General features: G+C 34.5%; 1 protein-coding gene across 4 annotated transcripts; it reads left to right on the top strand.

Moving 5' to 3' along the window:
• Positions 1-842: 842 nt before the first annotated feature.
• Positions 843-21,936, top strand: LOC123815700 (transmembrane protease serine 11B-like). Of its 4 annotated transcripts, none has more exons than XM_045834180.1 (11): positions 843-963; positions 3,871-3,989; positions 5,634-5,749; positions 5,833-5,900; positions 7,523-7,683; positions 9,057-9,095; positions 9,940-10,117; positions 11,862-12,121; positions 12,471-12,613; positions 13,596-13,799; positions 21,778-21,936. In XM_045834180.1, exons 1-10 carry the CDS (start codon positions 956-958, stop codon positions 13,755-13,757), a joined length of 1,254 nt encoding a protein of 417 aa, XP_045690136.1. In that variant the 5' UTR covers positions 843-955; the 3' UTR covers positions 13,758-13,799; positions 21,778-21,936. The 4 variants fall into 4 exon arrangements, with proteins under 4 accessions (XP_045690136.1, XP_045690134.1, XP_045690135.1 ...); XM_045834178.1 differs by lacking the exon at positions 21,778-21,936 and adding an exon at positions 15,397-16,515; XM_045834179.1 differs by lacking the exon at positions 21,778-21,936 and having other exon boundaries at positions 13,596-14,836.
• The last annotated feature ends 1,279 nt before the right edge of the window (positions 21,937-23,215 follow it).

The raw sequence follows: 23,215 nt of genomic DNA, 5'->3' as shown, positions 1-23,215 counted from the left end.
CAGGAGAGAGTCATGTTAAATTTATTTCATTTTGATTATTTGATAGGCAGATTCTCTATTTACTTGTGTTAACAAATATTCCGTATCTTTATCTTGACACAAAGAAAAATTGTTTATAATCAGACCTGAATAATACCAGTAAAACGTAAATGTAAAAAAATAACAATTTTAGATTAAAAAAACAGGAAAATACTTTGAAGAAATCAAGGTGGGAAATATTTGTTAACACTTTATAATTGTTAGTATGGTAAATTAGAATATTAAATATTTTAAAAATGTTCTACACATGAAAGAACTCCATTAAATAACAAATTATCAAGTTGCACATTGGGAATAAATAATTTTAAATAGGTGAACTGAATTGCTTAATATTCAGTATGTGAAATGATTATTCTTATTGGTAATTATGGAAAAACAAATGCAAGCCACAATGAAATAGAATTTTATTTACATCAGAATGATGGCAATATTAATTATATTGAAATTCATTCTTTGTAGAAAGTCATTTGTCAGAAACTTCTATGCAGTTACAGTTGGTTTCAGTTGAGAAGGAAGAAACTACTAGACTGGAATTGGTCAAACAAATTTAGGATTATCCCAGTTTACCACAAAGCTGTTTCTTGGGTGTAACTTTTAGGTGACTAACCCAAGACTAGGATTTTTTCCCCTAAATAGCCAAGTCAAGGAAGTTTGTCTTGACAAATTGGATGACTCCTACCTTGAAACTATAGAAATATGACATTCTTTAACACTGGTCAGACAAGTTACATCTCACTTGCTCTTCACATGTCACCCAGCCTATAAAAACCAACCAACCAATGCTGAATGTAGCACATAAACCTGTGAAACATTGACCACCTTAATAGCTACACAAGAAAATCCTTATTTTTATTATCATTGTCATCATCACCATCATCACCACCATTATCTCTGATGCCACCACAACCATCAGAATATGTACAGGTAAATGGGATTTTGTTTGGGAAATTAAGTCTATAAAATTTAAGTTGCTGGGGTATCTTCTAACTCTGTGCTAAATGGTTGCTTTCTATAATTCAGATTTTTATTTCTGGACACTGTCAAGAAATATGCTATTGTTTCTGAGGTTTAAAGGCCTTGCAAAGTCTCTAGCAAAGTTTCAGAAAGTTGGAAAAAAGGAATCAGATTTCAGCAAAACCTTGCTTACTTTTTTTAAAAACCACCCATAAGAACATTACTATTTTTGTTCTCTAGTAATATGATTGAAGTATTATTTTATAATATAAAAATGTATTATAGAAGTAATTTAAAACTCTAAAGGTCTTTATAGATTTTTAGAATAATGTATTTTACTTTATACATCCTGAATTAGCACCCGGCAAACTTTTGTGAGTCCTTAAAACTTCATAAACATTTAAATGAGACCTTTTCTATTGTACTCTGTTTTTACCGGGTTTTTCCAGGAGAAAGTTGGAAGAGGAGGGCATTCAGAGCACTTGATCATTAATTTCTCTGTTTCTAATTCAAAACTTTCTCCTTAGAGAGTTAAAGTCATTTATGACAAAAAAGGTTTATCTTTTTAAAATTTGGGAATTTTTTGCACTGAAATCTTGCATTAACACTCTTCACTATATAACAATTTAGGTGCATCCAATTCCAATGGTCTATAGCGGAAGGTTTAATAAATGGAAATTAGTTTGTTATGTTTTGTGGCTTAAGCTAATGCATTACCGGAATATGGTTTAAAAAATCTCATCTAGGAAATGCTACCTGGTATGGACTGTGAGATACATTATGGTAAGACTGATGTTTTAAAATTGTGAATAATGTAGTTACTATTATTTGTATAAATATTGTTATTGTAATTTGATTAAGGTGAGTGGTTGATTATGCCAGAATAGCCAATAAACCTTTACTTGAAGTAAATTCAATCCAAAAGTGAGGGAATTATAGTTCAGTTAAGTATGTGGAGTTGGTTAAATTCACTGAAGATTAATTTTTAACCTGTTTTCTTTGTTCAATGAGGGATTCACCCTAGAATGCAAATTTCTACATAAAAAAAAACCTATGGAAAAAAAACTGTGGCCAAACATTAATTTGGTAAATGAAACAGCAAACTGTTTTTTTGGTATATAGAACATCATTTTAATCGTTACAGCTATTATTAAAAAAATAGTCAATTCCTAAAGTCTATGCATCATATTTATTAGAGGAAGGGTTGAATAAATCATAAACTACTGTGGTCTTTTAGATATAAAAGAATCTCCTTAATTGTTTATGACAGGAAGAAATCCATAATGAGATGGGGAAAGCCATTTCAGCGCTATAGTTGACAATGTTTTCTTTAGAACATCTAAAAGGGATTTCATAGAAAAACATTTTATAAGCTGTGATGTAGTGATTATTTGTATAGAAACTATCTCAGTTACTTTAGAATTACTGTTTAGGCTACATAATGTATGAGTGCCTCAAAAAGACTAAACTACCAGTCTAAGTTACTATCGGTTAATCCAAAACAAATTTGAGACCTCACTATCACAGTGAACTTCTAGTCATTAAAAGAATATATTCACAGATATTAGTAAGATTAAAATATTGTTTTTAATTACTCCAACTGCATATATATTTTGAGGTGTGATTCAATTTTGTAAGAGAAACGCTGTGCCAGAATAGCTTTTTTCTTAGTTTAAGAGTAAACAATAGAATTTCAGTATGAAAACACACATGAAATAGGGAGTTTCTTTGAAGAGATTTTGGCTCTGGAAAACACAAATTAACAAGTCATCAAATACAATATAAGGAAGAACATATAAGATATAAGAATAGAGAACACCACAGAGAGGAAATAAGACTGGTGGAGTTGCATGGTTGTGGCCTAAGCATTGTGGCCTAAGATAATGTTTAAAAAATTGTAAAAAACAAAAACAAAAACAAATCTTTACCTAAAAATTAACTGGTCCTGCAGGCATTAGAACAAAAAGAAAGATGCTCATATTCATAGAAAATTTTTAATCTGTCATCTATATCCACTGAAAACAAACTGTTCTGTTTTGTACATTTTGTTTAGGGTGATGGAGAATACAAAGAGATTGTGGAAATAGCTGAGGTTGTTTTGAACTTGAAATAAGAAATATTTTTAACGTTACAGCTCTTCAAATGAGTAATTTCATGACATCATGTCTTTCAAAATATAAAGAATAATGTCCTAAAAAAAAGAATAATGTCCTTGTTAGATTAAGAGTGACCATAAGACCTAACTGTAACCCTAGATTACTCTATGATGTCACTTTATTTTCTGATTGTTTTTCATCTAATTGATTAGTGTTGATGATGAAACTCTACTATCTGTTAGTGTATATTATACAAGTAATCCATGGTTATTGTAGAAACAGAAAATACAGTTAAAGAAAAAGTGAACAAAAAGAAAAAAATCTATCCATGATCTCATAAATAGGATAACTGCAGTGGACACCATGATGTTTCCTTCCACATTTAATTGAAACTTCTAAATGACTTGTTGTATGTTTGTTTATAAATCTATATATGTCCTCATACATGATGTAACTATAGTTTAGAAAAATACAATCAGACCACACTTAATGTTATTAATCTGCTTTAGATAAATAAAAAGAGAAAATCAATCTCCTGTAACATGAAGACAAAAACTATGTTTATTTTGCTCCCAGCCGTACCCCCAGCAGCTAACATAGTACTTAAATATGATCAGTTAAGAGAATGAGCATTAGGGTCTATCCATTTTGAGGTGATTGAGGCTTCTAAGTTTTCAGCTAATATAAAGGCCTAATGCATAATTTATACATCATGTTGTATAAGTTGGAAGAAAAACAAATAGATTTAGAATGTCTATCATCGGATTTCCTGCTTTCATAGATACGGCATATCAACCCAGAGAAGAGCTTGGTCACCATGTATGACAGTTCTTATTTTTCTTGGAGTGACGGCAATCTTGGGAGTAACTATTGGTCTCCTAATTCATTTTCTGGCAGTTGGTCAGTATTAATGATTTTCAATTTTTATTCTTACTATTAAATCTCCTTATACTTAGAAACTGGCAGGAAACAACATAAATATTAATTCATTTGTTAAAACTTCTCATTTATTTAGTATTTTATTTTAACATAATACTTTTGTTATTTTTTGGAATTAGAGGCCTCCTTGATGCACTCTATAAATTGTATCACCAACTATGGGAATATGACAAGATTGAAATAGTTAATACTTTAATGCTAATATTCATGGTCAGTAAAGGAGCTTATGTAGTAGGCTTATAGATGAGTTGCTATATCTCTTAGTAAATGTACCTCAAACTGTTGAGATCTGTACTCTTCCTGGCTCAATCTGGTATCGGCAGATTAATCTGTTAACATGAAAATACACAAGTTTGGCATACTGAATGTTAACAATGTTAAATACTCCAGTTATTTACTCTTCTGTTTGGTGATAAACTACAGACTAACATTATAAAACGGTAAGGAAAAGAGTGTCTTGGAGTTTATTTATTGCAATTTAGTCTTTTGTTATTAGTAAAAAAAATCCCAGAGGGCTCAAATTATATACCAAGGTGTCACAGTCAATTTTTGGCATGGCTTGAATTAGTTTCTCTAACTTCATGTACTTTACATTTTCAGAATGACTTTAGGTAACTTCTCAGACAGAATCTGGCATTCGCTTTTCACATGTACTGGTTGCCATAAAGAAAAATACAGGAAACTATAAGAATAGAGGAAATTAATTTTATTTTAGGTTAAATAATATTTCTGATTCCTAGGGGAATAAATTATTACAACTCAGGAGACCATATTTTTCAAAAAGTCTATTATTAAAACTTCTTAGAAATTATGTGGTGTTTTTAAGGTAGCTTAAAAGCACAATTGTTCTCAAAATATGTGAATGGCTAATATATCCTTAACCAAAATAGGATACCATTTCCCATTAGTTTTTTTCTATTTTTAAAAGTGCATATATGATAAGTAAGAACTATTTGTAGGTTTGTCATGTTTTAAATTATGGTGGCCTAGTATATCAGGTGAACCAATTCACATTTGGAGACAGGAAGGATTGGGGAATGTGAGACCTGTGGCATATGCCAAGCACCAGCCACCACATGCCATAAGGAAGTGCAAAGGCAGCATGAAGTCCTAAGGGAATGACTTCAAGGAAAGGAAAGCAGGAAAATAGGCAGTGGAGCATAAGAAAGGGTGCAAATGGGTATTGATTATCCAGAAAGGAAAGGGGGATATTTATAATGTTTTCTGTATCAGAAGTGCTTAGAAAGATTAATTGGGATCGCTAGTCTAAGAATTCAGTTTACACATGAAAAATAGATTTCATCTCAATGCATACTCAGGCAAATTGCTATTAGCTGCCTGTATTGATGCTTTGAGGAGGATGTTGAGGGACAGTGATGTCTATTATTTTATGAAGAAAGAAGGGGGATGCCCCTGTGAATGTTGGGTAGTCATTATTTCTAGACTAAGTAGATATTAATTCCCCTCCATTTTCTTCCTCTTCCTTTCTCCATCCCTCTGGCTATTTCTAATATTGAGTTGAATGTTAATTTTGAGATAAAGATATGGAGGGATTTGAGACCAATTTCTGTTTTAAAATTCTTTGAGTATTTCTTTATTTCACAGGGAAGATTTACCATTACCAAGGTTATTTTAATATATCTGGAGTCACATACAATTATAGTTGTAAAAATGCAGCTTCAGAAGTTAGCACAAATCTGAGCAAAGATATTGAGACTAAGGTAAGTCAGCAATTTATTTTATAATTTTATTATAAATTCGATTGAAATAGACATAGTGGCTGATCTATATTTTCTCCTGACAGATGTCTGATGAATTTCAAAATTCTAGCCTATACAGAGAATATATCAACTCTCAGGTAATCAGACTTCTGTAAGTACAAATTTATTTAGGGTATTACAGAAAGGGAGGTGGGTGATATGTCGCATTAGCCCTGGTTTTATGTAATATTAACATGAAGAGAGAAGGGAGAGAGAGAGGGAGAGAGAGAGAGAAATAAGAAGGAAGAAAAAGGGAAGAAAGCAAAGAAAGAAGGAAGGAACGAGGGAAGGAAGGAAGGAAGGAAGAAAGGAAGGAAGGAAGGAAGGAAGGAAGGAAGGAAGGAAGGAAGGAAGGAAGGAAGGAAGGAAGGAAGGAAGGAAGTTCATTCCCCATAAATTAAAGTAACACAATATTTAACAGATTTCTGTTCATGGCAGGAACTGTTCCATACAAACTGTAATCTTATACCTGAACAGGAATTGCAAGATTATTTGTTTCTGTCAAGTCTAACTTCTATGATGAAAAATAATTGTAACCCTATGGAAAACAAGGACTCTGGCCTGATATTTTGCTACCTATATACTAGTCATCTCTTCCATCCATATCCAACTGACATTCCTATCCCAAAATAATCTACTTTTGGTCTCTTTAATATTACCATTACTGTAATAATTGTGGAGCGAATTGCATCATTCAAGGTAGCAATTGTCTAAATATGTCTTTGCAGTGTGCTTGAGGGTGGAGGTGGGGTGTAGGGAAGAGGGTGTCATGGAGCACAGGGAATGTGTAATAAAGAGAGCACTTGTATTTTGGCATTGCCGATATCTTTTCCAAAAATTCTGAACTTCCAAAACAAAACCAACAAACAAAAAATCCAGGTGGCCAAATGCTAACCAATCAACTTATCTATAGAAAATAAGAATCTTCAAAGGCTCTTCCATTGCCCATAATTATTTGAAAATGCAGTTCTGGGTTTTTTTAAAAAAGTGTGATTAATATGACTTTTGGTTTGAAAGTCTTCCAAAATGAATTGATTTTTTTCTGATTAATACAAAGAATGTATTGAATGTATAAATAATGGAGATTCTCTTCATGCTTTAGAGTTATGTTTCTGAGATTTCTCAGAGCATAGATCTAGTGGGGTAGACATGTATAAGAAACTATAAAAAGGAGCTTAGTGCTAGATCTTGAATAGATTTTAGAAGTTATTTTTTGAATGCTTCCCAGTCCTACATTTAAGTCCTCACTTATCTCTTAATCTGAAATTAAGTTATTAAAAAATACCTGTATGAGAACATGGTTTTACTATGTTATAATAGAATATCATATTAATCATTTATTTGCCAGTACTCAGTTTCTCCCATGTGTTTAAAGTATAGGGTAGGGCAAAAAGGCAGTTTACAGTTGTGAGTATGCAAAACAATTTATTCTATTATTATTTATTAATTATTGTATTATTTTCCACACAAACAACTATAAATCTACTTTTGCCCCATCCTGTATTCTGATTTCTAGTTTGTGGTTCACATCTTTCTCCATGCACAATACCTCTGAACCAGTTAGAAAATTTTGGGGAACCCTTGCATTTTAAACATACTGGAACAATAACTATGCATTGTTCTTTAACGTATGTAAAGGAAGTATGATAATTAAAATGTGGGAAATTCAAAGTATTCATAAAACATGTAATAGATCAAAGAAGCAACACACTAGAATATTTTTGTTTTTTCTAGCCCTCATTCCAATGGTTCAAGTGTGCAGTTGCTGCTGATATTCAAGTTTCCTCCAGGAAAGAGGGAGATCATGAAGACTGAAATCAAAGCTCTCTTACTTCAGATGTTGAAAGACAACACAGTATCCTGGAATGCAGTTCCAGCTTCCATTAAACTTATGGGTATTTCATTTGTTTTCATTATTCTATTACTTGAATTTATAGACTATTTTTTAAAACAAGAGTACTAGGAATTTTTTTTAGGAAAAAATGTGCTTCTCAATATCTGTCACCTTTACAATGAACTGGTAGTGGAAGGGGAAGTGTCACAGAATTTTTTTCTGAAGAGTGATGGAAATGAGGGTTAAACTGTGAGCATGCAAGGGTCTGTTGTTAATGTATGGAAAAGACAGTGAAGGGTCCTAACTGAAGCATTGTTTCTTCCTACACTCTATTCTCATCAGGATCTCATTATAGGACACAGATTTAGGGTTTTCTTGGTCATTCAGTGTGAAGTCTGTAGTGGTAAAAATGAAGTTGAGAATAGGAAGTTTTCACTGCTTCCCGAGGAAGAATGGGAATAATAGTATTAAAGAAAGAAAATTATGTGGACAAGTACCCTAGAAAACAAAGGAAGAAAATGATAGGATTTGCCACAGTACAGAAAGTCAAGTTTTTATAGATCTTCAAGGTTCCTGCAAAGGTCTTGAAACTCTCCCTTGTGTTAAAGGGTGTGTTAGGTGATAAGCATGTGGTTACAGAACCCAGTTTTGTGGTTCTTCCAGATTGACAGTTGATCCCAGAGTCCTTGAAGGCCATGAAGGCTGAGAGCTGCCGGTTAAAGTTCCTTTGACTCAGAATGCAGATCCCGCCATGAAGGGTCCACTGATGAGAACTGAGTTTAAGGCAGAACTTCTCAAAGGGGCAGTGCAGTCCTCTGGGGGTAGCTTTTGGGAAAGACAGTTGCACTAGTTACTGCCCATGTCCCAGGGATTCAGAGTCAGCACTTTCCAGTGTGTCTTCCTGTAGTTTCACATTCTTCTCTTTCTCTCTCATGTCTCTTCCCATATAAACGTGACTTGAATTCAAGTTAAATTTTCCAAATTTCAGAATTCAGTCTTAATAGTAAGATGATCCCAAAGAACAGGACAGATCCAATAAAGTACATTTTTAGCTGGAATTTTTTCTTTACAATATAAAAAATTCTGGGTATTTCAAAGTAATAAAAATTATCATAGAGAAAGAATTTTAAAGATAATACCCAGTCCTTTTATTAATAAGACTATCAGCTTTTTATCTCACTGAATATTTTACCTATACTATTATAAAATTGAGAACTTTTTTTTAGTTCCTTTTCCCTTTTCATATACCTGCTAGAGAAGTAGAAAGATGCTCAAAATATAACAAGTAAAAGTGAGAAGGAATAATAATACATGAAATGGTCTGAATAGTTAAACGCTGACTGTAATTGGACTAGAAAACTTAGCCTTTATGTCCTTGGATTGAAGATAATAGCTTGGTGATATTTTATCAATTTTATGTCTTTTAAATTTCAGAAATCAGCAAGACTAATGCTGAAATGCTTACCAACAACTGTAAGTTTAGAAACTTTATTGTTTCTTTACTGTTACTTAACACATCCACAAGTATTTCTCTATTGTTTTCCTAAAAAGGATCAGGAAAATACATCTTATGGAAATGCAAGACTTCCATAATGGAAATCTTTCAAAATTACTGGATATACAAGATATATATATGGAATTTCTTTTTGAAAAACACTGGCATATCAATTTTAACATTTGTAATAAGCTGTCCCCCAAAATACAAAAAGAACTTATCCAAAGAATGAAATTATCAGTTAGGAATATCATTCTGAATAAGTTAAAATCAGAAAGACTGAAGGAAAACAAAAGGACAATTTAAGATAATAAGAAAAAAAACTAGGCTACGTCAAACGTATTTATTATTGATGAAAAACAGTTCTGTACCTTTTAAATAAATTCTCTTTAGAGCATCATGTTGCCCCCAAGAAATAACCCTGCATTCATGTGCTCAATGGATATTTCTAGAATATCTATTGTCCGCAGGGGGCCTTAGAGACAACATTGCACATGCTATGCAAGATGCAGACTTTAATGAAGCAAAGTCTCCACTTTCAAAGATTTTGCAATTCACTTGGGGAGATGAGAATTATAACAAATAAGTACAATAAAAGTCAGTGATTGACAGACGTTTGAGACTGGAAACGAGGATAAGTAAAAGTCGCCTAAACTGAGATGGAGTGGGGTGCTGTGATAACAGTCCATTGCAGGAAAGAAACCGCATCCCTTAAGAGATGCTGGACAATCACTATAGGGGTTCAAATGATGTTTTAAGATATATATTTTATAAAGCATAATCAAAGATACCTACTCTTGTATAAATAAATCTTTTCTTCAGGTTGTGGGAGACAACTGGTCAATAGTGTTGCATCAGGCAACCGAATTGTGAACGGGAAAAATGCCCATGTGGGGGCATGGCCTTGGCAGGCCAGTATGCAGTGGAAGGGCCAACACCATTGTGGAGCATCTCTGATCAGCAGCAGGTGGCTATTATCTGCAGCTCACTGCTTTGTTAAGTAAGTGTGAAAGTCTGTCTAAGTGCAGGGTTCTGGGTGCTAGCCTACTTTTGGTAGTCTGTGGGGGTTAACCTAATGTATGAACATTCATCAAGGCCATATATACTTATGATTACCTGAATAAACAAAGAGAAGCAGGGACATTTGAATTTGGCAAAGCAAAGCAAAGTGAATAGAAACAATTCTCAGTCTTTAAATAGCCATTTTGGTCTGAGAGTAAGTGCTTTAGTTATACCACTTTATTTCATCATAACAATAATGCTGCACAAAAGATATAATTAAACACATTTAAAGATGAGGAAACTAGGGTTCAGAAATAGTGATATAACTTGGCCAAGATCATAGAGCCCTGAAATAACAGAAATTGAATGTGAACTCAGGTATGTCTGACTCCAGTTACTAAGTGCTTACTTTTCTTGCCCTTCAGGGTTTATGATCTAGTTAAAGAATTTTAAAAGTCATATACGTAAGTATAAAACAGCATAGTATAGTAAATGTCTTATGTGAAACACAAGTAAGAGCTATGGGAATTTGATGAATAAGGAGAGCACATCCAACTGAGATGTGAAGATACACAATTTGATCTGGCCTCTACAAATATAAGCTTTGATTGACAGGGGTTGGTGGACGGGAAAAATTTGTTTTGGGTTCAGAAAACAGTCTTCAAATGTGTTGAGATGGAATAAAAAATGTTATATTCTGTGGATAGCAAATGAAAAGAGTAATTTGAAGTAGAGAAGATTTTGAAATGTTAGAAAATATGCTTAAAAATCTGTATTGATTGGGGCATCTCTAAATGACAAGATACTTACTGAACAAGTCTCCTATAAAGAGTGTTCATAGGATTTGTCCCCCTGATGAAACTTTCAAAAAGTAGACCATGGACTATGGAGCTTCTTTTCACTAAAATTGTATTCACTAAAAAGTGTATTCACAGGAGATTCACTAAAAGTGTAGATCCTTAAGAATCACACTAAACCTTTTAAATACAAATCTCTGGAGGTGGAGTCTGGGTTGAGACTAAGGCAATGGAGTTGAACAAACACAGCTGTTAAGCATGTGGAGTCACAGGAGGTTTTACGACAGTAGAAGGATTGAAGAATGTCACTGTTACATGAAATTCTTGAAACTTTAAAAAAACAAAACAAAACAACCCCCCCTATAGACTTCTGATCATTTGAGAGAAGGCTGGAATAGTTACACAAAATGTTAGGTTCTAAACTGAGGAAGAGTTTCAATGGAGAACTGGAGAAAGGGGTCATAAAATTACATTAGAAGCCAAAATGCATTAGATTGGTAAATATAATAGGGTGACTGGGTGAGAACAAGGGACAATTTTTTTTATGTCTACAGATGCCATTACAGAGCCTTCATAAGCTCATGAAATCTAGGCTGTTTGGCAACAAGAGTGATTCTGGATCCCAGCCTCTGAGGCTGCTCAGGTGATGCCCACCCAAGTCCAATGTTCAGAAACTGGGTGGGGCTGAAGTACCAGGAAAAGACATCAGTGACTCAAGTTAGGAGGATTTGCAGAAGGCTGACAGCTTTAACAGCCCTTAACACAATTTTGATGTGACTGCATCATTTATAACATCAATCAAAGACAATTTATTTTAAAAAATAAGACTTTAAAGTGTTTACAGTGTTGTTTGGGAACCTCACTGCTTACAGTTATGACAGGACCACTGTGAACACTGTTGTGGCACAGAAACTGAATGTGTTTTCATTGAACTCTGTCCTCCAGGAGAAATAATTCAGGAGATTGGACCATCAACTTTGGAACTCTAGTAAATGAACCATATATGACACGAAAAGTCCAAAATATTATTTCTCATGAAAATTTTAGCATGGCTGGGATTCGTGATGATATTGCCCTTGTTCAGCTTGCTGAAGAAATCTCTTTCTCAAAGTACGTTCGTAGTATTTGTCTTCCTGAAGCCACACTGAAGCTCTCAGAAAATGACAGTGTTGTTGTCACAGGATGGGGAACACTGAGTATGAATGGTAAGTTTTTCCATAAAAATGTAATAGCTTCATGGGAATAATTATTTAAATGATTAATCAATCACTCACTCTCTCATGCAATTAACTGATCAGTATGCTGAAAAGGAAACCAAGTGCTGGAACCAAAAGCATGGCAGTGTCTTCGTTTTCTCAAATGTTTTTGGGAATGAGAATTGGAAAAAGTGGAAGTGTGAGAGGCAGCCAGCTGTAATAAATATCAGAAAGAGACCAATCTAGCCTGGGTCTGGCCTGGCTCCGGGTGACCAAAAAGAATCTGCTTTATTTTATAGATACTCTTTGTCTCAACAAAGTTAAGATCCCCTTAATATGCAGAATTTGTTGCCTTTAGGTCCCCTTCCAAATACACTTCAAGAGGCCTTTGTGAATATTGTCGACAACAAAGTTTGCAATGCTCCATATGCATTATCTAACTTGGTGACAGATAGAATGCTATGTGCTGGATATATGTCAGGAAAAGCTGATGCCTGTCAGGTATGTCTAGATATATCATCAAATCTTTTTCTCCCAAAGTACTCATTAAATGGCAGTTTTTATCTACGCAAAATATGTTTTTCTGTGTTAATGATTTCCACAGAGTACCACCTTACTTCATTACATGTAGTAAATATTGATAACCCCCATGTATACCAGACACCACACTAGATACTGGGGATGCAATGGTGAACACAATCCTTGCCCTCATGGAATTTTCAGTCTAGGAATCTATGCAAATAATAATACCTACAAGGTAATAAAATAGATTTGATGTATTTTCTGGTGCAGATCTACAACACTGCTTCTTCCTTATCTAGAGATGCAGCATGTAAACACATCATGAATTACTTACAGGCTTCATCGTGGAACAGCTGAGTCACTTTCTCCAGAGGCAAGGCTGGACTCATTTTAAAGTCAATTTCTAGGCTGTCCAATCCAACATTTGGCAGCTGTAGACAATATATTCTGCTTTGGAGTTTCTCTGTTTTTTTTTTAAAGTATACTTTTTTTGATTATGCTACTACACTTATCCCAATTTTCCCCCTTTTGCTCCCCTTCCTCCTGGTACCTTCCTTCTCTCCAGCAATCCTCCCATCTTAGTTCACACCTATGGGTTGTGTATGCAAGTTCGTTGGCTTTCCAACCTATACTATTCTTAACCTCTCCCTGTCTATTTTGTACAATTATGCTTCTTAATCCCTGCACCTTTTCCCCATTCTTCCCCTTCCCCCATCCCTCCCTGCTGATAATCCTCCAAGTGATCTCCATATCTGATTCCATTCCTCTTGTAATTGTTTGCTTAGTTTGTTTTTGTTTTTGCTTTTTCCCCTGGATTTTGAATAAGCCCAATAGTTTCAGAGTTTCTAAGCCTAAAGATGGAGGATTGTTTTCAGTGCTCAGGGGCTAATGATAACTCCAGTGGAGAGGTAAAAGGATATTCTTAGGATGAGAAATGGTTTCCTCTTTTTTTTTTCCCTAGAAAGACTCTGGTGGACCACTAGCTTACCCTGACTCTATAAAGATCTGGTACCTTGTTGGAATAGTAAGCTGGGGTGATGGATGTGCCAAAAAGAATAAGCCAGGTGTCTACACTCGAGTGACTGCTTATCGTGATTGGATTACCTCCAAGACTGGACTCTGAAGGGGAAGTAACTTTGGGGTTGAACACAAGGACAACTGCAGGGTATTTTTTTTTAAATATTTATTTATTTATTTTTAGAGAGGGAAGGGAGGGAGAAAGAGAGAGAGAAACATGAATGTGCAGTGGCTGGGGCCGTGGCCTGCAACGCTGGCATGTGCCCTGGCTGGAAATTGAACCTGCGACACTTTGGTTCATAGCCTGTGCTCAATCCACTGAGCTACACCAGCCAGGGCTAGGGTATTCTTATTTATTGTTTCAAAATCTTTTTCTTTTGATGATTGGTATACCAATAATTTTCTTATATAGAAAAACATGAAGGTATTTATCAATATTTTATTATATCTAAAACACTACCCATATTTTTACCTATTTAATAATAGTGAAAGCAGTAAGAAAAAAATAATGGCCAGAATATTTTTATTAACTGCCTAGCTCTAATTTATCTTACCTACCATTATATTCAGGGTAGACCTTAATTTCTTTTTCAGAATTAAAAAAATACTACACATTTTTTATAGTGTGAGAACATACTTGCTCCATCTACCAAATAAATTATTTTATTCTATAAATTATAATTGCATTTTTAAAAACTGGAATATGTAAGACATAGTACACATTCAATTTTTATTTAAATATGAGATATTTTGTGTACCTCATAGAATTATACAATCTTTCAATGAAGAAGGGATTTCAGAGGCTCAGCTGGACCACATCTCTCAATTTACAGACTGAGAAACTAAGGACTAGAGAGGAAAATTATTTGCTTAAAGTCAGCCTCCATCCTCTCTGATAAGACGCAATGCTCGTATGAATTTTCCCTCATTGAGTTTAGATCCAAAATTAATCAGGAATTTAAAAATAATTTTTAAGTCACAATTATTTATATATTTCTTCATGTCCTTTTTTTATCATCTGTTTGCCTTCACTTGCAGCAAAAATAATGTGAGTTTCTCAAGATCAAGGGACTGTGTAGAACCAATTCAGTAGCTCTACTCTCTGAAAATAATTTCCTAATATTAAAAAAGTAGTCCAAAATTTTAAAAGTTGCTAAAATAAAGTAAAACTACTTCTCACCTCAATTATTTGTGATATTAGTTTTTATTATATGGAATGACCCAAATGAGATGCATAATAATGTTAAGCCAATCCACACCAGGTATGATAAGACAGTTTTTTTCTCTCTCTTGACTTTCTCAGGCAGGGCACACATATTTTTTAAGCACTTAGCCTGTTCCAGAAACTGTCAAGGACAGACACAGTATCTTCTTTCAAGGAGGTTGCATTTAGCGGATAAAGATAGTAGATATAAGATAATTTTTATTGTTATAACTATTATGAGGGAAATAAAACTATGATAGAAAATAGTGTGACAGGTGAAAAGTACTTGAGACTGGGCAGTCTGAATTACTTCTCTAAGAGAGGAGCATTTGAGCTGGACCTAAATGATGAAAAAACAAAACATATAAAACATCTGAGAGAAGAGAAATCCAAAGGGAACAAGTATAAAGTCCTTGCAACACAAATAAGTGGGGTGGCTGTGTGGGCAGAAACAATTTTTCTGTCATCAGCTCTTCCTTCTCAGTCCCTTTTGCGGGATCTTCTACATCTGCATTTGAAATATTCTTATTTTCATTATTAGGATTTGTTCAGGGATTACAACTGGATTGGAAAAGCTCTATCTCTTTCTCTGGAAATTCCCAGATGCTTTGACTCTTCAGCAACATTAGGATTTATGTGAGTTTTAAATTATGAAACTTCTATGGCAACCCCTGGGCCAGTTTGCTTACTTTTCCAAGATTTTGCTGAATATTTCTGCCTTGAGATCTTTTGGAGTTAACAGATTTTGGTAGTTCAATCTGGAGGCAAGATGTACATGTGTCTGAATGAGGACTGTGGGGAACTCACACCTGTATATGTCTGGGTCTCCCAGTGCTTACCTGGACTCTCTTGTGATGTGCTGTATTCTTTGCTTTTAAATAAAAGCTTTATGTAAGCATATCTTATGGGATCTTATCAGTCCTTTCAAATATCTAGACTTATGAAATCTTTTCAAATTTAATATTTAAAATACAAGAGTGGTGTGCTGAAGCTGGCTTGCACCTTTGTACGAGCTGAATGTTGAAACTTCAGAGATTGTGTTAACCAGTTGTGAAACACACCAGAGTTGAAAATTAAGGATACTAAATACCTGAAGCTCATCATGTTCAAATTATTTTACTATACATTACTAGTTTTTATGGTCTTGAGGTTATTTCCATCTATTGTATTTATACAGTAAAGATAAATATAATAGAGTGCTCCTGGTCACATCTTCCCAAATATATGCTTGGCAATATCATGCGGGTAGCTCAAAATTGGTCATGGTATATTTACACCGTGGAAATTGGCCCATGTTAAGAATTAATTCCTACCCTCTAGCCCTGAAACCAACTTATAAAATACGAGCACAGCACTGAATGTAAATATTCCTAACTTATGGTTTTAAAAGAAATCTTCACCAAATGATGCACTGGTTCACAATTTATATTTCATGACATTGCAAACTAGCTTTTTGGTCACTGTACTGGATGTTTTTGTTAAATTCCTGAAGTACTGTCTGGTAGTGGCTGAGGTTAAGAAGGTTTGTTACTGGTTTTTAGTTTTCATAATTTCAATGCAAGCAGAAGTTTCAGAAGTTATTTTTGAAACATTTCACAGTGATGAGTTAAGGACATACCAGATTTGCAGTTTACAGTGATTAAAGAATTCCAGAAAAGATAATTATATGTTATTTTAATATGCTATATTCTCTATTATGTTTAATTTTGAAAATAAAATAATTATATCATATTTTCTTTTGTTCTTTCTTTAAAAATTAAATTATCTATGTTTTAAATTTCCACAGTTCCAATGGTCCTTATTTTACTTCTGTAACTCACTTCTTCTGCAGCACACTTCTTCTCCCTCTGCAACATGCTAAATAAACTTTCTCTTATAAAAAAATAAAAAAATAAAAATAAAATTGGTCATAGGTGACACTCATGGTTGATTAAACAAAACTTTATTTTTATTAAATATAAAAGCACATATTATACAAGAAATCCATAAAAAAACTACCTCTAGCTTTATAAGTCTACTTTAATGCTTTCTAAGTCAGGTTTATCTCATTTACAAAAATAAAAATTAACAATGAAGAAACCACTAGCCAGGGTAGTGAGACATCGTCCCCACACTTTGTTTCCCAGTCATTCGATGAAAGGTAAAGGATTAGAGGAACTTAGCCATTATCCAAGCAGGAATAAGGTTGTAGTAATTAAGGAGAACTAGTCCTGGAGCACCTCTCTCTTTTGCTTAAAATTCTGTTCCAACCCTGGTCACAACACCATTTGAGAATAAAACCAAAACTCTTTATTATGACTTGTTATTACTTCAGGCTGGACATACACCTGTCATTGTACTTTCTACAAGATGTGAAAATGACCTGCTTATGCATCTGAATATCTTACTAGACACTGAGCTTCTCAAGGGTTTTATTCCATCTATTTGTTCCTGGACTTGTTGCTACTTCAATGGAGGTTATTATTGTGTTCAACTGAATAAAACTAAAATGTACTATCAAGATCTGGCTTCTACATGGATCTCTCTTTTATCTCCCAACATGTGCTTGCATTTAACCTGTGATCCAACCACAGTGATGCAAGTGAGATTTCTGAAACATGCTATATTGGGCCTTTTCAAATACTGTGCTCCTTGTCTGCAATGTTCTCTAATAACTTTTTTTTTCTGGTAAACTCTTAGCATCTTTTAAAATTTAGCTCACACCTTTGTGAGAATTTATTCACTGTGTTTTCATGGATATTATGCTTATTGCCACCAAGCCATCATCTCATACTTGGAAGTTATATAAAGCCAACAAGTGCAACTTATTTTTAGCCAACATTAATTTGGCCCTGACTCTGGAAAAACAGTATTTTATTGCCAATTCACACTTATTTTTTACTCAGATACATATCAAGGATAAGCTGATATTTCACAAGTATATCTAATTTTTTTAAAGATTTTATTTATTTATTTTTAGAGAGGGAAGGGAGGGAGAAAGAGAGAGAGAGAGAAACATCAATGTGCGGTTGCTGGGGGTCATGGCCTGCAACCCAGGCATGTACCCTGACTGGGAATCGAACCTGCAACACTTTGGTTTGCAGCCTGCACTCAATCCACTGAGCTACACCAGCCAGGGCTAAATTTTTAAAATTATGAAACCAATGTATCAACACATTATCCTTGTGAAAAAAATTAACCCATTATAGATAAAGCTAAAGGTTTTTATATTGTCTAGTTACAGTTGTCCCATCTTTTTTCCCATTGTCCTCCTTTGCTCAGTCTCTGACTCCCCTTCCTCTGCTCCCACAGTCAGCCCCCACCCCTTTGTTGGTGCCCATGAGTCCTTTGTTCATGTTCATAGACTTGTCCCTCTTCCCTATTTCCCCCATTATCCCATTCCTCCCTCCCCCCTGGTAACTGTCAATTCATTTTTTTTCCATGTCTCTAGTTCTGTTTCTCTCATTTGTTTGTTTTGTTGATTAGGTTCCACTTATAGGTGAGATCACATGGTATTTGTCTTTCACTGTCTGTCTTATTTCACTTAGCATAACACTCTCCAGATCCATCCATGCTGTAGTGAAGGGTAGGAGGTCCTTCTTTTTTCTGCTGCATAGTATTCGTTTGTATAAATGTACTATAGTTTTTTGATCCACTCATTTACTGATGGGTAAGCCTAAGAAGGCTGTTTCAAGCACTTGACTAATGTAAATAATGCTGCTATAAACATTGGGGTGCACAGGTTCTTTTGAATTGGTGATTCAGGATTCTTACGGTATAATCCCAGCAGTGGGATCACTGGATTAAAAAGGCAGTTCCATTTTAGTGTTCTCCATAATGTTTTCCACAGTGGCTGCACCAGTCTGCATTCCCTCTAACAGTGCACAAGGGTTCTCTACAACCTTGCTAGCACTTGTTTGTTGATTTGTTAATGATGGCCATTCTGAGTGGTGTAAAGTGGTATCTCATTGTGGTTTTAATTTGCATCTGTCTGATAGATAGTGATGTTGAGCATTTTTTCATGTGTCTATGGGCCCTCTGTATGTCCTCTTTGGAGAAGTGTCTTTTCAGGTCCTCTGCCCATTTTTTAATTGAATTGTTGGTCTGGTGAGTCATGTGAGTTCTTTATATATTTTGGAGATCAGACCCTTGTCCCAGATATCACTGGCAGTTATGTTTTGCTACATGGTTGGTTCTCTTTTCATTTTGTTGATGTTTTCTTAAGCTGTGTAGAGCTTTTTAATTTGATGTAGACCCATTTGTTTATTCTTTCCTTTAAACCTCTTGCCCTATGGGATCTACTGGTGAAAATATTGCTGGGTGGGATATCTGAAATTCTGCCTATGTTCTCCTCTAGGACTTTTATGTTGTGGTGACTTATATTTAAGTCTTTTATTCATCTTGAGGGTGGTGGTCTAATTTCATTTTTTATATGTACTTGTCCAGATTTCCCAATGCCATTTGTTGGACTCCATTTTATGCTTTTGCCCTCTCTGTCAAATATTAATTGACCTGGGTTTATTTTGACATGTTGACATGGGTTTATTTCTGGGCTCTTTATTCTGTTCCATTGGGATGCCAGCCAGCACTAGACTATTTTGATTATAGCAATGGTTTAGTAATATAGTTTGATATCAGATATTGTGATCCCTCCTACTTTGTTCTTCTTTCTTAAAATTGCTGAGGCTATTCAGGGTTATTTGTGGTTCCATATAAATTTTTGAAATATTTGTTTTATATCTGTAAAATACTTGTTCTATTTTTGTGAAATATATCATTGGTATTTTGATAGGGATTGTGTTGAATCTATAGATTTCTTTGGGTAGTATAGACATTTTAATGTTACTAATTCTTCCAATCCATGAACACGGTATATGCTTCCATTTATTTGTGTCTTCCTTATTTTTTTTCTTAAGTGTTTTGTAGTTTTCTGAGTACAGGTCTTTTACCTCTTTGTTTAAGTTTATTCCTAAGTATTTTATTTTTCTTGTTGCTATAATAAATGGGATGTTTTTCTTAGTTTCTGTTTCTGATATTTCATTGTTAGTGTACAAAAATGTCTTAGATTTCTGAATGTTAGCTTTGTATCCCACCATTTTGACAAATTGAATTATTAGGTCAAGTCAGTTGCATTTTTATATGTCAAAAATAAACTGTCAGAAATAGAAATTAAGAAAACAATCCCATTCACAATTGCTTCAAAAAGAATAAGATACCTAGGAATAAACATAACCAAGGTTGTAAAAGATCTGTACTCAGAAAATTATAAGACACTAAAGAAAGAAATTAAAGAAGATACAAATAAGTGGGAGTTCATACTGTGTTCATGGATAGGAAGAATTAGCTTTTAAAAAATATCCATGCTACCCTGGCTAAAGAAAACAACATTAAAATGAAAAGAGAACCAACCATATGGGAAAACATATTTGCCAATGATACCTCGGACAAGGGTTTGAGGTCCAAAATATATAAAAAGCTCTCAGGAATCCACTCCAGGAAGACAAACAATCCAATTAAAAAAATGGGGAAAGGACTTGAACAGACACTTCTCAAAGGACGACATACAAAGTGTCAGGAGATGTATGAAAAGATGCTCAGCTTCACTAGGCATCAGAGAGTTGAAAATTAAATCCACCATGACATACCACTTCACACCAGTCAAATGGCCATTATAAACAAATCAACAAACAAGTGTTGGAGAGGTTGTGGAGAGAAAGGAACCCTAGTGCACTGTTGGTGGGAATGAAGACTGGTGTAGCCACTGTGGAAAACAGTATGGAATTTCCTCAGAAAACTAAAAATGGAATTGCCTTTTGACCCAGCAATTCCATTGCTGGGATTATATCCTAAGAATCCTGAAACACCAAGTCAAAAGAACCTATTCACCCCAATGTTCATAGCAGCACACTTTACAATAGCCCCAAGTGCTGCAAGCAATGTAAGTGTTCATCAGTAAATGAGTGGATCAAAAACCTATGGTACATTTACACAATGGAATATTATGCAGCAGAGAGAAAGAAGGAGCTCCTACTCTTTGCAACAGCATGGATGGAACTGGAGAGCATTATGCTAAGTGAAATAAGCCAGGCAGTGAGGGAAAAATACCATATGATCTCACCTTTAACTGGAACCTAATCAACAAAAGAAAAAGCCAAGCAAAATATAACCAGAGATATTGAAATTAAAAACAATCTAACAGTAACCAGAGGGGAGGTTGAAGGAATAATGGGGTGAAGGAACAACTATAAAGGACACATGGACAAAACCAAGGATGGGGTGGAGGCAAGGGAGGGAGGTGGGTTTGGCTGAGGTTTGGGGGAGTACTGGGGGAAAAATGCAGACAACTGTAATTGAACAACAATAAAATAATTAATTAAAAATTAAAAAGCAAAAAACAAAATATTCATGCTATCCAAAGTAGTCTATAGATTAAATGCAATTCCTATCAAGATACTAATGATATATTTCACATGAATAGAGCAAATATAAAAATTCATATGGAACTTCAAAAGGCCCCATAAAGCAACAGTGATCCTAAGAAAGATCAAAGTTGAAGTCGTTCTACTAATATGAAACTGTACTATAAGGCCATAGTAATCAAAACAGCATGGTACTGACATAAAAACAGACACATAGATAAAAGGAACAGAATAGAGAGCCCAGAAATAAACCCACACCTTTATAGTCAATTAGTATTTGACAGAGGAAGCAAGCACATACAATAGGCTAAAGATAGTCTATTCAATAAATGGTGTTAGGAAAAGTGGGCAGATACATAGAGAAAAATGAAACTAGACCACCTGATTATGCCATACACTAGAATAAATTCAAAATGGATTAAAGACTTACATGTTACCTGAAACCATAAAAATTACAGAAGAATATAGGCAGTAAAATCTCAGACAGTGTTTGTAACAATATTTTATCTAATATATCTCCTCAGGCAAAGGAAACAAAGGAAAACAATGATCAAATTGAACTACATCAATCTACAAATTACACAGCAAAGGAAACCATAAACAAAATAAAAAGACAACCCATTTAATAGACAACATATTTACTGATTCATCTGACAGGGAGTTAATGTCCAAAATTTGTAAATAACCAAGAAAAACAATCCAATTAAAAAATAGGAAAAGGATCTGAATAGAAACTGCTCCAAAGAGGACATACAGATGACCAATAAGTATATTAATAGATGCTCAACATCACTAATCATCAGATAAATGCAAATTGAAAGGACAACAAGATGTCACCTTATACCAGTCAGAATGGCAATCATCAATAACTCATCAAACAAGTGCTGGTGAGAATGTGGAGAAAGGGGAATCCTTTTGCACAGTTGGTGAGAATGAAGATTGGTGCAGCCACTCTGGAAAGCAGCATGGAGGTATCTCAAAAAATTAAAAATGGGTTTGCCTTTTCATCCAGCAATCCCACTTCTGGGGATATATCTGAAGGAACCCAAAATGCTAATTCCAAAGAACATAAGCACCTCTGTGTTTATTGAGGCATCATTTACAATTGCCAAGTTAGGGCGGCATCTCAAGTGTCTACCAGTGGATGGGGAGATAAAACAACTATGGGGCATTTACAGAATGGAATACCATTTGGCCAGAAAAAGAAGAAAATTTTATCCCTCATAACAGCATGGATGGACCTGGAGAACATTATGCTAATTGAAATATGCAAGTCAGAGAAAGACATATACCACATAATATCACTCATATGTGGAATCTAATGGACAACTTGAACTAACAATCAATACAGAGACAGACCCATAGTTAGAGAGCAGGATGAGAGCTATGGAGGGTAGTTAGAGGGTGGTAGGATTGAGAAGGAAAAAGGACTCATGGACATGGACCACAGGGTGGTGATTGCTAGGTGGGAGGTAGGAAGGCAGAAAGGGGATAAATGGTAATGGAAAAAAAGTAAAATTACAAAAAAGTAAAGAGAAAAAATGGTGTTCTAAAGAACCTTAAATATTAACTGGAAAAGCTCATATATTATCCTAAAAGTAATTTAGAATTTTTAAGATAGAGAAATGTCATGCTAATTAAAATCATCATTCAGGTCTCTGTTTAAAAGTTTCCTCCTCAGAGAGGCTTTTCCAGACCAACCTAAAGATAGCTACCACCCCTGATCCCCAACACACCACTTTAGACCCAGTTACTCTGCTTTATTTCTTTGAAGCATGTATAAATATTTTATATTAAAGTATATATTTGCTATTTTCTTGAGTGTATATTTGTATTTCCCATTTGAATGTAAGCTCCACAAATGCAGGAACTATGTTATATCCATTGTTGTATTTCCACTGGGAGGTACCAGGGGGAGCCCCCCAAAATGATAGTTTACTTATAAAACACTGCATATTTATT

Source organism: Phyllostomus hastatus, unplaced genomic scaffold (assembly GCF_019186645.2).
Source record: "Phyllostomus hastatus isolate PE091 unplaced genomic scaffold, TTU_PhHast_1.1 phas_contig_196, whole genome shotgun sequence".
Classification (NCBI taxonomy): domain Eukaryota; kingdom Metazoa; phylum Chordata; class Mammalia; order Chiroptera; family Phyllostomidae; genus Phyllostomus; species Phyllostomus hastatus.
Note: the sequence above shows the minus strand (reverse complement) of the source record. Positions and strands in the feature narration are given on the sequence as shown.

Excerpts from the sequence above, each read along its gene's own strand:
- LOC123815700 (XM_045834180.1), top strand. Across the intron at positions 3,990-5,633 it reads AATTCATTTTCTGGCAGTTG|GGAAGATTTACCATTACCAA; the intron begins GTCAGTATTAAT and ends TTTATTTCACAG. Across the intron at positions 12,614-13,595 it reads GAAAAGCTGATGCCTGTCAG|AAAGACTCTGGTGGACCACT; the intron begins GTATGTCTAGAT and ends TTTTTTCCCTAG.